This window comes from Crocodylus porosus, unplaced genomic scaffold, assembly GCF_001723895.1.
Source record: "Crocodylus porosus isolate Cpor-Errol unplaced genomic scaffold, CroPor_comp1, whole genome shotgun sequence".
Taxonomy (NCBI): domain Eukaryota; kingdom Metazoa; phylum Chordata; order Crocodylia; family Crocodylidae; genus Crocodylus; species Crocodylus porosus.
Window position 1 is genome coordinate 34,089,385 of NW_017728931.1, and position 14,154 is coordinate 34,103,538.

Consider the following 14,154-nt stretch of genomic DNA (forward strand, 5'->3'; position numbering starts at 1 on the left):
TTATATTTTGTGGCTTTCAGGAATTAGTGATTTGTTTTGTTTTTTAAAAATCAACTATAAAAGTTTCTTTATTTTCCTTTTAGTTATTGATACTGTATTTGCAGTCTTACCTCCAGTTTAAGTTTGGGGTTTTTTTGCATGGGAATAACTTGGAACTGCAAAAAAGGATAACACATTATTCTTTTTCCCTTCCAAAGCAGTGGTCTAATAAAGCCATAGTCTAGAAGTCTAACAACTTCAGAGATGTCCCTAAAAACTAATAACTAGCAAACTGTTATCATCTGAAGCCTCAATACACCATACTATATAAAGGAAAAAATAATGGAAGGAATTAGAAAAAAAAAAAGTGTAGCTGAAAAAATCCAAAACTCAAGAGCTAAAATTTAGGGTACTGGAGGGAGTGTATGTGAAATGAGGCAATCTGTAGCAGCCATTACTAAAAAGCATTTATCAGAAGAAATGTTTTTGGCTCCTAATAGTAGATGAATAAGAACTGATAAGCGGATCCTGAATGACTCACATCCAGTCATGCAAATGATACAAGGACCCAAAAGTGCGGAGATTGGAGAGGAGGAGGATCTTTTGTAAAATCTATCTTCAGAGAAGATAATGCTAGCTTAGAGATTCATTTTGTATGAGTAAATAGCGTACAATGCCAAAAGTACTTTAATATTTATTATTGATTTTCTTGTTCACGTTACTTTGTGTGCTCTCAATTGTATTGCCCATGAGAGATACAGCTTTCAGATCCTACAGAGATAGATGCCACCGAAATATGGTACAGACAGACAAATACATTCTTTGTAGTCAAATGCTGAGAAATTGTGCCTGCTTTCTTTTCTCATTCAAGTTTTCCTTTTCTTCATATTTTGTATTAATATTCTCATTCAAGTAAATCTAAGTTCTGTTTTGGAGAGATTCTCTTCAAATATTATTTTAATCTCTGCTCCTTATCTCAATCACCAGGTATGAGCTGACACCACCAGAATAATCTAACTTTAATTCACATGTAGGGGATATGCTTAGTAGGGGTATGAAGCAGGCAGTATTCAGATTCCGATTCAGCCCAGTCTGGGGGACAGTGATTCGATTCGTTGATTCAGGTCACTGTCTTGATTCGATTCGGCGAAATCTGAAACTGAAGATTCGATTCTGATTCGGAGAATCAGCGATTTGGCTATAGACAAAGCTTTATATGTTTTTCCTACTTGCCTTGAGGTACCAGGCATGGCTCATGAGCGCTGAGATGGTGGGACAGATGGAGCATCCCATGGGAGTGTGGGGGGATCCCCTGTGCACTCAGTGGCAGACCCAGAAGTGGACTGGAAGTACTTGCATTCCACTTCTGGGTCTGCCATTGAGCACATGGGGGACACCCCCCCAGTCCTCCAGCTCACCAATTGGCCACAGGGGGACCCCTCCTGCCTGCAACCCAGAAGGCACCAGTTGCTGAGCCAGGGGAGTGGGGAGCATGTGCTCTGCGGCAAACCAGGAAATGGACTGGAAATACTTCTGGTCCACTTCCGGCCCTGCAGCTGAGTGCATGGGGGACTCCCCCATGCTCCCTATGGATGCTCCATCTGCTCCACCATCTCAGCGTTCATGAGCCATGCCTGGTACCTTGAGGTACATAGAAAAAACATATAAACTGGTGTCTATGGCTGAATCAGCAAATCTTTCCAAATCTCTCTGAATCCATTTGGAGGCTTCTGATTTGATTGGAGAGATTAACCAGTCTCCTGATTCAATTCGGATTCGGAGATTAGGCCGCTGAATCGGGCTGAATTTCCTCCAAATCGAATCAGCAACTGAAGCTTTGCACAGCCCTAATCCTGAGATACTCTAAATAAGGATGGCCAACCTGTGACAAGCATGCCACAAGTAGCATGGGCAGCATATGTGTGCGGCACATGGCAGATCACAGTAGGAGCAGGCAGCCTAGCAGCAAATAGGGGAGAAAGCAGACAGCAGAACAGCAGATCAGTCAGCAGAAGGGGATTGTGGTGGCACACCTGCCAAAAAGGTTGGCCCCCACTACTCTAAATTTTGAAAGAGAAATGCCTTAAAGCCAGTGGCAGGTAGAATGTAGCTTCAGATTCATGTTCACAAGACAGGGTGATAGTGATTAGCAACACAAGCTTCCTGCAGTTGAGACCCTTTCCCTATTTCCTTTAGAATCTTTGTCAGTTAATTTTACAATGCACCGAGGCTCAAGTCACATCTATGCTGGAATCTTGCCATATTGAGAGAACCAGATACAACACAGTAGCCCAAATCACAGTTAAAATCTAGATTGATCCCACAGATTAGACAGGACCATTTTTTAAAGGAGGTTCCTGACATATTCTATAACCCTGCCAAAGTCCAAGGCATAGTTCAGAAGTGCAGAGATGTCTGGTATAAAATAAAAAAGTCTTATTTTCACTCTGATGGGACTAACTTAGTGTTACTGGGTCTCTTAAATCAATAGTGGTTACGATACTCAAGAACTGAAGCAAGCCGCACAAAAACCTCCAGGGGAAGGGCGAGAATTAATTTTAAAGTCAGCATTAAGAACAGAGTTAGAGCCATAATTAAGATAAACATGAGGGACATGATCTAGGCCAATGTCAGAACTAAGATTAGGATAAGAATTAGTGTCAGACTGAGGGTCATAATCAGGATTATCACAGAAGTCTAGAGGGATTTTTTGATCTTCTTTATGAAACCTGTGGTCAGTCAGTCTAGTGCTTTGGTTAACAGTAATACCATTATTGCATACAGTTATCTTTGTTGGTTAGAAAATAACATTGCATTAGTAATCAGGATTTGTGAGAGACATTTCACATGCTGGAAGGGCTATCCAATAGCATTCTTGGTCAACAAAGGTATATTGCATATCTGTAGGCCAATATTCCATCTGCCATCTTTAAATATTTTGATATTAATAGAAAGGCAACATTTAAATTTTCTTTAATGCTGTCAGGTAAAAGATCCCATTGCACCCTTGCTGCATGGAATTAATCATAGTGAGTTAGCAACGCCCCCACCCTCCCATATCAAGGCAGAGCCCCATGTTTTCAGAGTGACCACACAGCATTAGTGGTCCCTGGAATGGGTCATTTTCGGATACGTACCCAGTACAGTACATCTGTCCAGCCTTCCATAGTGATGCACTGAAACACAGTTAACATGGCAAAAGCAAAATTGTCAAAGTTTGTAATGCCATGCTTAGGGCCTTCCCAGCCAGCTTTGCACTCTGTGCCATTCTGACACTGCCGTCCATGTGCTGACTGAGGAGCACAAGGAGAAGGATCCTCTTCTGCAGGTGTATCTTAAATGACAGGAAGACAAAAACAGAAAAAGAGAGAATTAAATACTGCCTGGTTCACTAGGAAAACAAATGAAGGGCATGTGCTTTTGGGACAAGACTTTTGCTATGCACCTGGCAAACTGTTTGAGGACAACCCCAAAAACTGAGTGATGAAATGAGCGATACATGATTTTTGGTTTGTTTTAAAGCAGTGGTTTTCAACCTTTTTTCATTTGTAGACTCCTAAAAAATTTTGAATGGAGGTGGAGACCCCTTTGAATTGTAAGTACTTTAGATTGATGATGGTTATCTATTGCAGACCCCTTAGCATAGTCTCCAAGGATCCACAGACCACAGGTTGAAAACCACTGTTTTAGAGGATGGCCATATCAAAACTGTGATACGCCCTGTGTAATGTGCATCCACAAGGAACAGTGCTCTTAAACGCCACAGAGGGTACCAAAATACTTATACTGGATCTCTCTGCAGTGCACTTTACAAGCATCATTTCCTATACTCCAATTCACCAGCACTCTGGGTTAACTTTGGAAGGCTACTTATGCCCCCTAGAGCAGCTCTAAGTGAAGTTTTCTTCCTGTGGAGAGCCTAACCTCTGCAGGAGCCATGCTTCAGCCCCATGGAGCTATTAAGGTAGGCTGGACTAATGTTGAACTCTTGTGTGATCCTTTACAACTCTCCCTTTCTGAACTTAGAGACTTCACAGGATCTTATCTTCAATTCTGTAATGCTTGGACGTGCTGCAAGACTATATTCTGTAGGGGTGTGTGAACCGGGCCCTATTTGATTTGGATCCAGATTCGGCCCAAATCAGGGCCAGTGATTCAATTAGTTGATTTGGATCACTGTCCCTGATTTGATTCAGCCAAATCTGAATCTGAAGATTCGATGCTGATTCGGACATAGACAGAGCTTTAGATGTTTTTTTCTACATACCTCAAGGTACCAGCACGGCTTTTGAATGCTGTGATGCTGGGGTCCATGGAGTGTCCCACAGGAGGGTGGGGGCCCTCCATGTGCTCGGTGGCAAACCCAGAAGTTGATTGGAAGTACTTCTGGTCCACTTCTGGGTCTGCTGAAGTTGACTGGAAGTACTTCTGGTCTCCTCCGGCTCAGTGATTGGCAGCAGGGGGACCTCAGGTGCACCCCCCAGACCCAGGAGGCACCAGTTGCTGAGCCAGGGGGACACAGAGGGGGCCCCCTAGCGCACCGCCCAGTGTACCCAGAAGTGGACCGGAAGTGCTCCTGATCCACTTCCGGGTCTGCTGCCGAGCACGCTGGGGAGCCCCCTGTGCTTCTGTGGGATGCTCTGTGCGCCTTAGCATTGCAGCATTCATAAGCTGCCTGCTACCTAGAGGTATGTAGAAAAAACATTTAAAGCTGTCTCTATGTCCGAATCTTTCTGAATCTCTCCAAATTGATTTGGAGGGTTCTGATTCGATTTGGAGAGATTAAAGGGTCCACTGGTTTGATTCGGATTTGGAGATTTGGCCACTGAATCAGGCTGAATCTCTGTCAAATTGAATCAGGGCCCGGAGCTTCGCACAGCCCTAATATTCTGATTACTCTTCTCTCTAGGTCATACAGGTTTGAGGTACTAAGACCTTTGTAAAACCAGGGATTTCTACAACAGGTCTATTTTTAACTCCTTTGTGCATCAAAAAGTCCAGAAGAGACATTTTTAAGACATATAAACGAACACAAATATTAAGACTATATGTAATGAGCACAGTTGGTCAAAAGGGGTACACTCAAGTTGTCCTTATTCAGACAAAGCTGCCATTGACAGTGATAGAGGTTTTTTCCTGTATGAAGACTGAAGAATCAAGTCCTTCATTTATAACAGATATGCAGGACTTCATTTTGCTTGCTTATTTTTACTATATATTTCATGCAATGGGTTTCCAAAAAGTTTGATCACATTTATACCAAAGTACACCAGAGTACCAAGACTGGAATCAGGTATTGTAATCTATAGTAATTAAACAAAAAAAGGCATATTTTTAAATGACTGTAAAACTACTTGGCATGTCATTACAGTGCCAGTATATTTTCCAGCAATTGACATTTGCTGTTTTTATAGAAAGACAGAAACTCTTTTGGCACTTTCCTTCTGTGTATGTTGCTGGCATATGATCAGGACTAGGTCAGAGTCACCTCACAGAGAATCATTGCTGCTCAGGTCAGACAAAGCAGATGGTTTGACAAATGAGCAACAAACCATAGGACTAATTTGGGAGTCATGTCCTGATGGATTTAGTGGGAAAGATTCCTTTGATTAACTCCTTTTTATACTTTCCTACCTGCACTTCTAACCACAGTCATCCTGAGATATAAAAATGAAGTCCTTATGGTAATGCTCCTTGATTAGAAACTTCTCTGCTACAGCAGGAGATTAAAATTAAAATATATTTAAGGACTGGACAAGTAATAGGATACAGGAGTCATTCATCTCTCTGGTGCTGAGTAAAATCCAACTCAGTTTACTAGTGACAAAATTATTACAACATTATTGCTGCTTTAATCTATGTAAAATGAACTGGAGGCTTGGTCCATGTCAAGCAACTCCATAAAACAACAGTGGTATGTTTAGCAAGAATTTCCAGCTTTACTGGTAATCTCAAGAGAAAGGCCAATGACTGAATTCATATGAAGAGTGAAATATATCATCTAAAGATGGGAGTGTGTCTCCCCATCACTTAGATTCCTCTCTGTGAGGCAGAGCTGACACAATTGCTCCTAAGACTTTTACCTGTTTTGTAAAGAGTTGAAGGACTTCTATCCCCAGTGCTAGCTCTTAGGCCCCTTTCACTTACAGTAAATTCACTAACTATTCAATACCATGAAAGTTACAATATATGGAGAAAGCCGCACTTAGGAAATAACTGTACATAAGTTGTCATCCCTTCTCTTCCATTCAAGTGTCTCTGTAAGTAGGAACCTATAACCTTGCTGTCTGGTCACCATCCTGAAACCTGGGTCTCTTGAGGCAGTCAGCTTGTCTTTGTTCCCTGCAAGCATAAGGACTCCAGAAATTGCCACTAGTGCTGTGCTTTTGTTAACACAACCTGACATGACCAAGCCACTGTGAAGCCTATAAGTATGCCCTATGAAGTGCAGCATCTGCACATAGAAGCTGTGACTGGTGTTCCTTGGTTCACTGTCCAATACGTCAGTCTCCACATGAATAGTTTTTTCCTTTCCCTGGGAAGAGGAAGACTTAGAGAGTGGTGGGTGAATCATGTGGGGAAACAGAATGAAGAGGGAATGTAAAAGGGAATGCAAAATGAAAATGCAAAAAAGATGCCTCTAGGCAATGAATTCTCTTTCTTCCCTCTGGTCTCCTTTGGCTATCTCTGTATTATTTATATTATGTATGTAGGGAGCCCTCTGCTTAACTGTTTGCTCTTCTGTGATAGTCTCTAGCCCTGATGTATTTTTGATACAGCAGCCTGAAATATGTCCAGACTTCTTTTGACATAAACAAACACATGGTCCTCTCCTCAGAGGCAGAGTATGAAATGCATTTTTGAATGAGTATGAGTTCTTGAATAAGAACCTTGAACTCCCCTGAGGGCGGCACAGGTTGCAGCCTTCATTGGTTTGGCCTGCACTGCTAGCCTTTAGATAGCCTCATGATAGCCAAGATTTTGTCCTCAGTGTAGACAAGAAAGCTTATGTTTCAGAATGAATTATCTGGGGATGGTTAACTTGAGGATCCTTCTAAACCAGGAAAATCCCACTAAAACAACACAGAACTCAAAGTACAGGAGTACTTCACTTGCTATTTAGCCCTGAAGTGATTGGTGCTATATAAATCTCTAAATCAGACAAAACATGCTTGTAACAGGGAGTCAGAGGTTCCTGTTACTTTAAGTGGAGAAGCAGCAGTAGGGAGTTTCCCCAGTTGGGGGAAACACTGTACTTGAGGAGCTGGCTGCAGGGGAATAGGCAGCCAGGAGAAAAGCCAGAAGCTCTGCAATAGGACAGTAGGGTAGATCCCTGCTACAAGCAGCCAGGGCACTGCTAAAGCAGTCAGAGTAGCAGCTGCAACCTAACGAGGAGTTAGCCATCAGGTTCTAATTGTAAACCCATTGTGGGTGGCTGGGGAAGCCACCTGCCTGGAAGGTGCAGAGCTTGGGAGGCATATAAACCCAGGGCCTGAGCCAGGGCAGGCAGTCTGGCTCTGCAGGCAATGGGTAGAAGAGCTCTGCTGTGAGACAGCTGTAGCTGGGTAATAGACTAAGATCCTGCCATACCTGGGAACTGCAAGGAAGGAGTTGAGGGCTTGTAGGGAACTAGGACCCAGGATGAGTACGGTTTTGTTATATAGCCAGTGGGCTAAGAGTTTTAGTTATAGCCAGTCTGCTTATGTTTTCATTTGAGCCTTACTGGTGAACTGGGTTGTGACTTTCAGGGAGGAGGAGGTTGCCAGAGGGCAGGAGAGGGCTTCAGCCCACCCAGGACAGAGGCAGGGTACCCAAGAGTGTTTTAAGCCCTGTCAGGGTCGGGCTCATAGGCAAAAGCACGCTGAGGCTGAGAGGGCCAAAGCCTAGGTGGGAGAGACAGGAGAGGCAGCCTGAGGCCAAGAAGGCCAGGGGCCCACAGCCCAAGAGGGATGGAGACCAGGGCTGGGGCCCACAGCCTCAGAGGGGTGGAGACCATGACTGGCACTGTGGGCCTGGGCCAAAGGGCCCAGCTAGAGGAAAGGGGAGGAGGCTGAGAGGGTCAAGGCCTCAACAAGGGCATTGAGGCCTGAGGAGGCCTGATATTGGACTGTTGCCAATTACCCACTAAAACAATTAAGTGGCACCATCTGTGAGGTATGGGCATGGCTATAGGGGAGGTCAGACCCAACAGCTGCTCTTCGGGCATGAAGGGTCAGGAGGGCCCACTGAGTGTGTGGACCAGAGTAAGTCAAGAAGGATCCACTGGCAGGGAACAGGACTAGGGCTCACTCTAGGACCCTTGAACAGCCTCCCTTTTCAAGAACCAATAACCATATCAAGGCATGGCAGGTAGGAGAAAAGGGAGAGTATTTGAGTAGCCCAAGTGAGGTAGGAGTTATAGCCACCAGGGGGCGTCACGGTGCCAGTCCTGTTATAGTGTTCTATGGCTAAACACGTGCTTTCTGGCTCCAGGTCTGTCAATAAGTCTACTTGCCCCAGCAAACACACACAGTCAGTGTCACCTTTTAGACACACACAGTTACACATACAAAGACTTTCTAATCATGGCCTTCCCAACACAGGGAAAAGAAAATTGTGAAACTGACCAACCAAATGCAGCATGTTTTCTCTGTTTTCATTAAACAAAACCCCTGTAGTTTTCACTTTGTTTTATCTGGTAAATAAGCACCATCTAAGTACCTTTTCTCATATTCTGGCACTCCAATTCACAATTGCTCCATATTTTATGTTGTCATTTACACTGGTGCACAATCAGTGCTAGCTGGATGTTGAAAGATCAGAATGGAAGTATTTAATACCTACCTTCTACTGGTAGAAATGTTAATACAAAATGCAGGACAACAGTGAATCAGGCTTCACTGCACATAACATGTCCCTTACCTGCTAATGCCCCATGTGCATGGTAGCAGGTCTTGTGCATCTTCCCCATGAATAGCTCCAGCCCAATTATGGCATAGATAATTATGACAAACAGCACCAGCAGGGCAATGTGCAACAAGGGAACCATGGCCTTGATGATTGAATTTAAAACCACCTGGAGACCTGAAATTAGAGCAGAAGGCAGCACTATCAGTAAAAGAACAAAACAAAACTAATCAGCTATTGGAGACTGTAAATTGAAGACAAATGCTTCATTTTTAATGAGCATATAAAACCTCTCTCTCCCCCAGCACTTGTTAACCCAATAATATAAAGACTTACATTTATAAAGCACCTTTCATCAAAAAGAGTCCAGACTGCTTTACACATTTGCCATAGCAACCTGACTTACAAACTAAAATACTGTAGGGATCATTTCATCTACCAAACGTCACCACCTCTGGGCTGAAACACAATAACTGTTTCTGTAGTTTCCTGAAAACCAGCTATAAAGTATTCCTCAGGGCCTACACAAGGGATGAATGACATGGGCTGCATACATACATTCAAATGATCTGAAAGAACTCTCCCGGGTTTTTCTACTAGTTTTCTGGTAGAAAACTTAGCATCAGATGTCTGTTTAGGTATCTCTGGGTAAGTCCTTGAAAAGCAGACAGCTTGCAGTACTGATTCTGTGCAGCAAGGGGGGACCTCAGCATGCTTTGTAGGTCCAGAGGCAGATAGAAGCAGTGTACAGAGCAACCTTAATTGGCTGACTGAGACTGTTCAGTCAGCCTACATCTCCCTGCACCGTAATGTGGGAGTGTGTAGGGGGTACATTCTGTTCCCTGCTTGGCTGGAACAGTAAAGTCCAGCAAGTGATGCACTGTCCTCTTGGGGGTGGGGGTGAGATGGTAGGAACAGGAGGATGGGGGAGAAGGGCAAATCATCTGGAGATGCTTGAGGACTATGCTGTGGCTTCTCTCAAAAAATAACATATACTGACATTTGCTCTTCCAGGAAAAGTTCTCCTGGGAGTTGCTGAACCCTCATTGTTCCTCGGTTATTTTCCTCCTGGAGTGGCCAGTTTTCTTTTGGGAGAAAAATCCTGAAATAATTGTGGTTGCTCCTGGGACAGCAGTGACTTTCTCAGGAGAAACTGAATGTTTGTACATGGCCATAGAAAGAACATGAGAAGGGGCCTCAAGACTTCTACTGTCAGGTCCTTGGTCTTCTTAGGTTTCGAAGAGCTGAAAGCAATCAACAGGTCATCTAACGTTATCTTGACTAGAATGATCCTTAAAAGGCAACTTCACTCATGGAGAGGCACTAGCAAGCACTTTGGCTTCGCCCCATCCTATTTCAGTCTGCCCAAAAATGAACTCTCTGCCCCTGGTTCTTGAAATAGAGCTGACTGTGATGGCTTTAGCACTATTTGAGATCTGGAGATTCTCTCTACAGCAAGGGTATCCTCAGTTGCCCTCTCTATCCCATTTGAAACAGGAAATGAGGTGCAGAATAAAATTTCGCAATAGGAAAAAGCTTAATTATGTAGTTAAGGTCTAGAAATGGGAATCAGGAAAGGTGGCCTCTATTTTTGCATTTGCCCAAAACCTCTGGTATGACTATGGTAAAGGCATGTACAGCCTTGTGGTAAAGTTTCCCTAGGCAGTAATTCCAGCTGCTGTAGCAAATTTGGTGGCGTAATGTGCCTTAAATGACTTGGGGCACAGCAAACTAAACCCCTCCAAGGAGTTTTAGTTTGCTCCCCTACAGCCATGGGGTGAAGCACCACACTCTGTGCAGCTCAGGGGCTCTGCAGGAAGCCTATGCAGGCAGCTTGGTAGCAGCCCAGGAAGGCAGGCTCTGCCCAACATTTTTTTTTCCCCCCCTTCTAACCTGCCTGCCTGAGCTGCACAGGGGCCTGGTGCTTCCCTCCACAGCTGCGGTGCTCTCCAGCACTACCTATGCTGGGTACCTGCGGGTGGGTGTTGCTGCCATGCTGCTGCCCTTCCTGCAGCCCAGGAACCACTCTGCCTGCTGGCAGCTCACCCTTCCCTCCCTACCACCGGAAAGGCAGGTAAGTTTGGGTGTGTACATGACACAGGGGTTAAAAGCGCCCCAGACTGAAGCGGTGTTTCTAAAAATCTACTTCTTCAATTTAGGGCCCTTGCTTCATCTACAATTGACACTTGTCAATTGACAGAGCAGGCTGAGGCTTTTAATTTACTTCCCAGTCATCCCAGCACATAATACTAATGACCACAGAAGTTGCTGGCTGTCAGATCAATTGAATTGTTCACTTACTCTGAGTAACTTGAGTTGCCCGTCAGTGGGCATGTCTACACGTGGGCATTTTAATGCGCATTAGCCTTATTTAAGGTGCATTAAGGGCATGCATCTACACATATAAATCATAAAGCAAGCATAAAATTTAGACGGGATTAGTTAAAATGCACTGACGCACGTGTAGATGCGTTAATGTGTGTTAACATAGGGACTTTAGGTCTAGGTCAGCCCAGCCACTAGGAGGCCAGCTAGAATTCAGCCACAGGCCCCTGGTTGGCCACCTCTCTTCTTCCAGGGCTTAGCTGTTCTCTGACAGTCCCTAGTTGCAGGCTATAAAAAGCCTCCAACCATTTTGTGCCTTGGGGTGCACAGTACAAGGAGCCTGAAAGAGCCAGTGCTGTCTGCAGAAGTCCACCAGGTCCCTTGTGCCCCCCTGGACAGGGCCCAGGCAGTCTCTGGCTGTCCTTTCCCATAGCCAGAGCGTCTCCTTGGTTGAAGGTGAGTGTTGCAAAGGGACACAATCTGCTGCATCCCTTGCCCAGCCCTAAGATTCCCTCCAGGGTGGCTGGCCCCCTCTATGGTAGCAGGTTCAGCACCTGCTCCCTGATGCTCTTCACCCCCAGCTCTGTCTCTTTCCAGGCACTGTGATGAAGCACCTCTGCCATGCAACTTGCAGTACCTGCCTATGCCCCTGTTCTGGGTGCTGCTGGCAGTCCTCCAAGGCTGGCATTGCAAGAACAGCCACATAGAGGCCCAGAGAGCTGACACAGGGAGCATGTCCAGCACACTGTCCTTGTCAAGCCCTGGCTCTGTCCCACACCCAGGCAGAGTACCCAGGCCCCCAGTGGGACCCAGGAGGAGGTATGTGACCTTGTGGAGTGCTGGGGGTAGGGCCAACATCCAGTTCGCATGGGGCGGGTGCTTGAACACCCACATTTATGAGGCACTATCCAGCAGGATGCATGTATGAGGCACTCTCAGACAGTGTCACAGTGCCATGTGAAGGTCAAGGTCTTGCAGGCACAGTGGGTAGCCATGATAGAGTTCAATCATCGGTCCAGTTGTACCCAAAAGACAATGCCCTTCATGCAGGAGTTGACCTGCATTTTGGCACCTTCAGTGCCCCATCCCACCCACCTCCCCAGCAGCTGTCTCACCCACAGCCCAGACCTACAGCCTGACATGAGAAGCGGCTGGCCATGCCACCACCAGCCACCAGTCCCCCTTGGAGGGGGGACCCTGGCCACATGTTGGCCTGCCAGATACCCCAGGCCAGAGGCAATGGGTGCAGGCACTGTTGCTGACTGGGAGCCCCACGCTGAGGCACCAACCTTACCAGCCTTGGACAGGTGGTAAGTCCTGAACTGGGGGAGGTCCCTGCCCCTGCTCCTACCTCTACCTGCACTTCCTGCCCTGGCCCAAGGTTCCCCCTGCACAGCACACTGAGAGATGGGACACGGTTCAAAATTTACTGAGAAGCCTGTCTCTGTGAAGCTGGGCAGGCACAGGCCTCTCACACCAAGGAAGGTATCGAAGGCTGCAGTGATGTCCTCCTTAGCAGCAGGGGCAGGGCCATGTAGTGCTGCCACAGGTAGCCTTCCAGATAGTGGTGGCGGCAGTTGAGGGGCAGTCCAGCTTGTCCCCCGTGTCATTGTAGCTCTGGGTCCTGAACCAGTAGAACAGGTGTGCTTGGGACATGAGCAGGATCATCATCAGCAGGCATAGTGGATTGGGCAGCCCTCCACCTGCACAAGCAACTCATCATGCACCACTCAGGGCACATGCAGTAGGGGCATGCTTGGGGTGCAGTGGCAGCTGGTCCCAGAAAGCATCCCCAGAGAGGCCTCTAGTGGGGGGGAGGATGGGGAAGCACAGCCTGCCTATCAGTGCGGCTGTCCAAGAGCCCCTTATGCCCAAAGCCTGGCTGCCATAGCTTGGGCAAGAGAGTGGATGGCCTGCAGGGAGGGGGTGGGGAGTGGGGTCTGGAGCTGCAGCAGCAGGTGCTGCCATGAATTTGGCCTGGCCTATGCTGGCAAAGGGGCAAGGGAGGCATGATGCCTGCAGCCAGCACCCAGTGGCCTGCTGTCCCCAGGGGAGCACACAGGGCGGGGGGGGGGGGGGCTTGACTAGCAGGTGCCTAGGCCCAGCCCTACCCAGACAGCTTACCATGGTCCCTGGGAACCTGTGCATGGCTGTTCTCTAATCTGAGGCTGGGCAGTGCAGGGTCTCTTATACAGAGCATCTTATCTCTGCAATGTTGAAAAATCGCACAAAAGATTTCTGTCTCTTGCCTCTGCGGGGTCAACATCTGGACACAGGGGAGAGGCTGCAGGGCCCTGCAGGAGTGCTGCATCAGGGTTGCTGCCACCTGCCACTAGAGCTGCCTGGACATGCTGGCTGCTTAATCAGTGCACCAGGGACTAGACCCTCCTGCTCCAGCGGCTGGTAGTGGTGGAGAACTGGGAGCAGGCACAGCAGGTATGGGAGCAGGCACAGCAGGTATGGGAGCTGCTTTGACAGGTGGAAGATGTTACTCAGGAGATTGCCCAGGAGGAGGTATGGGACCAGGCACAGTGGCACCACTGGGCTCAGCCAGAGGCCCTGGACCAGCACTGTGTGGAGCTAGCCCAGCAGCAACTGACGAGTCCAGGCCCCCCTATGCCTGGTCCCCAGCCCCACAGGGCCCCTGGGTCCTGCCTGTCACACTGCAGCAGGGCCCCACTTGGGCCTTGGAGGAGGGCCTCCACTGCCACGAGCTTGCAGGACCCCCTAGTGTTTACTGTGACTCCTGGACCCACAGGGTAACTGTTTGTGGCCAAGGTGATGGCTGCCTGTTGCCAGCCTCTGTGTCCTGGGCACCCCCACCACACAGCCCCCCACTTTAGGACTTAGAGAAAGACTGAGACTCTTGTACATAGTTGTCAGTTTGGGAGGAGGATTTTTTTTTATTATTGGCAGGTGGGGAGGGTGGTGGAGGGGGCTCTATTGGTTGAGGGAGGAGGTGGG

At 47.1% G+C, this 14,154-nt stretch overlaps 1 protein-coding gene across 3 annotated transcripts in view; it reads right to left on the reverse strand.

Annotated features, from left to right (window-relative positions):
* Positions 1-14,154, reverse strand: part of CACNA1C (calcium voltage-gated channel subunit alpha1 C) — a 651,860-nt gene that overhangs the window by 220,797 nt on the left and 416,909 nt on the right. For all 3 annotated transcript variants that reach the window (XM_019544553.1, XM_019544552.1, XM_019544551.1), the window contains exons 6-7: positions 8,881-9,042; positions 3,117-3,313 (exon numbers count right to left, since the gene is read on the reverse strand). In XM_019544553.1, the coding sequence (XP_019400098.1) occupies positions 3,117-3,313; positions 8,881-9,042 (359 nt within the window). The remainder of the gene's footprint in view (positions 1-3,116; positions 3,314-8,880; positions 9,043-14,154) is intronic.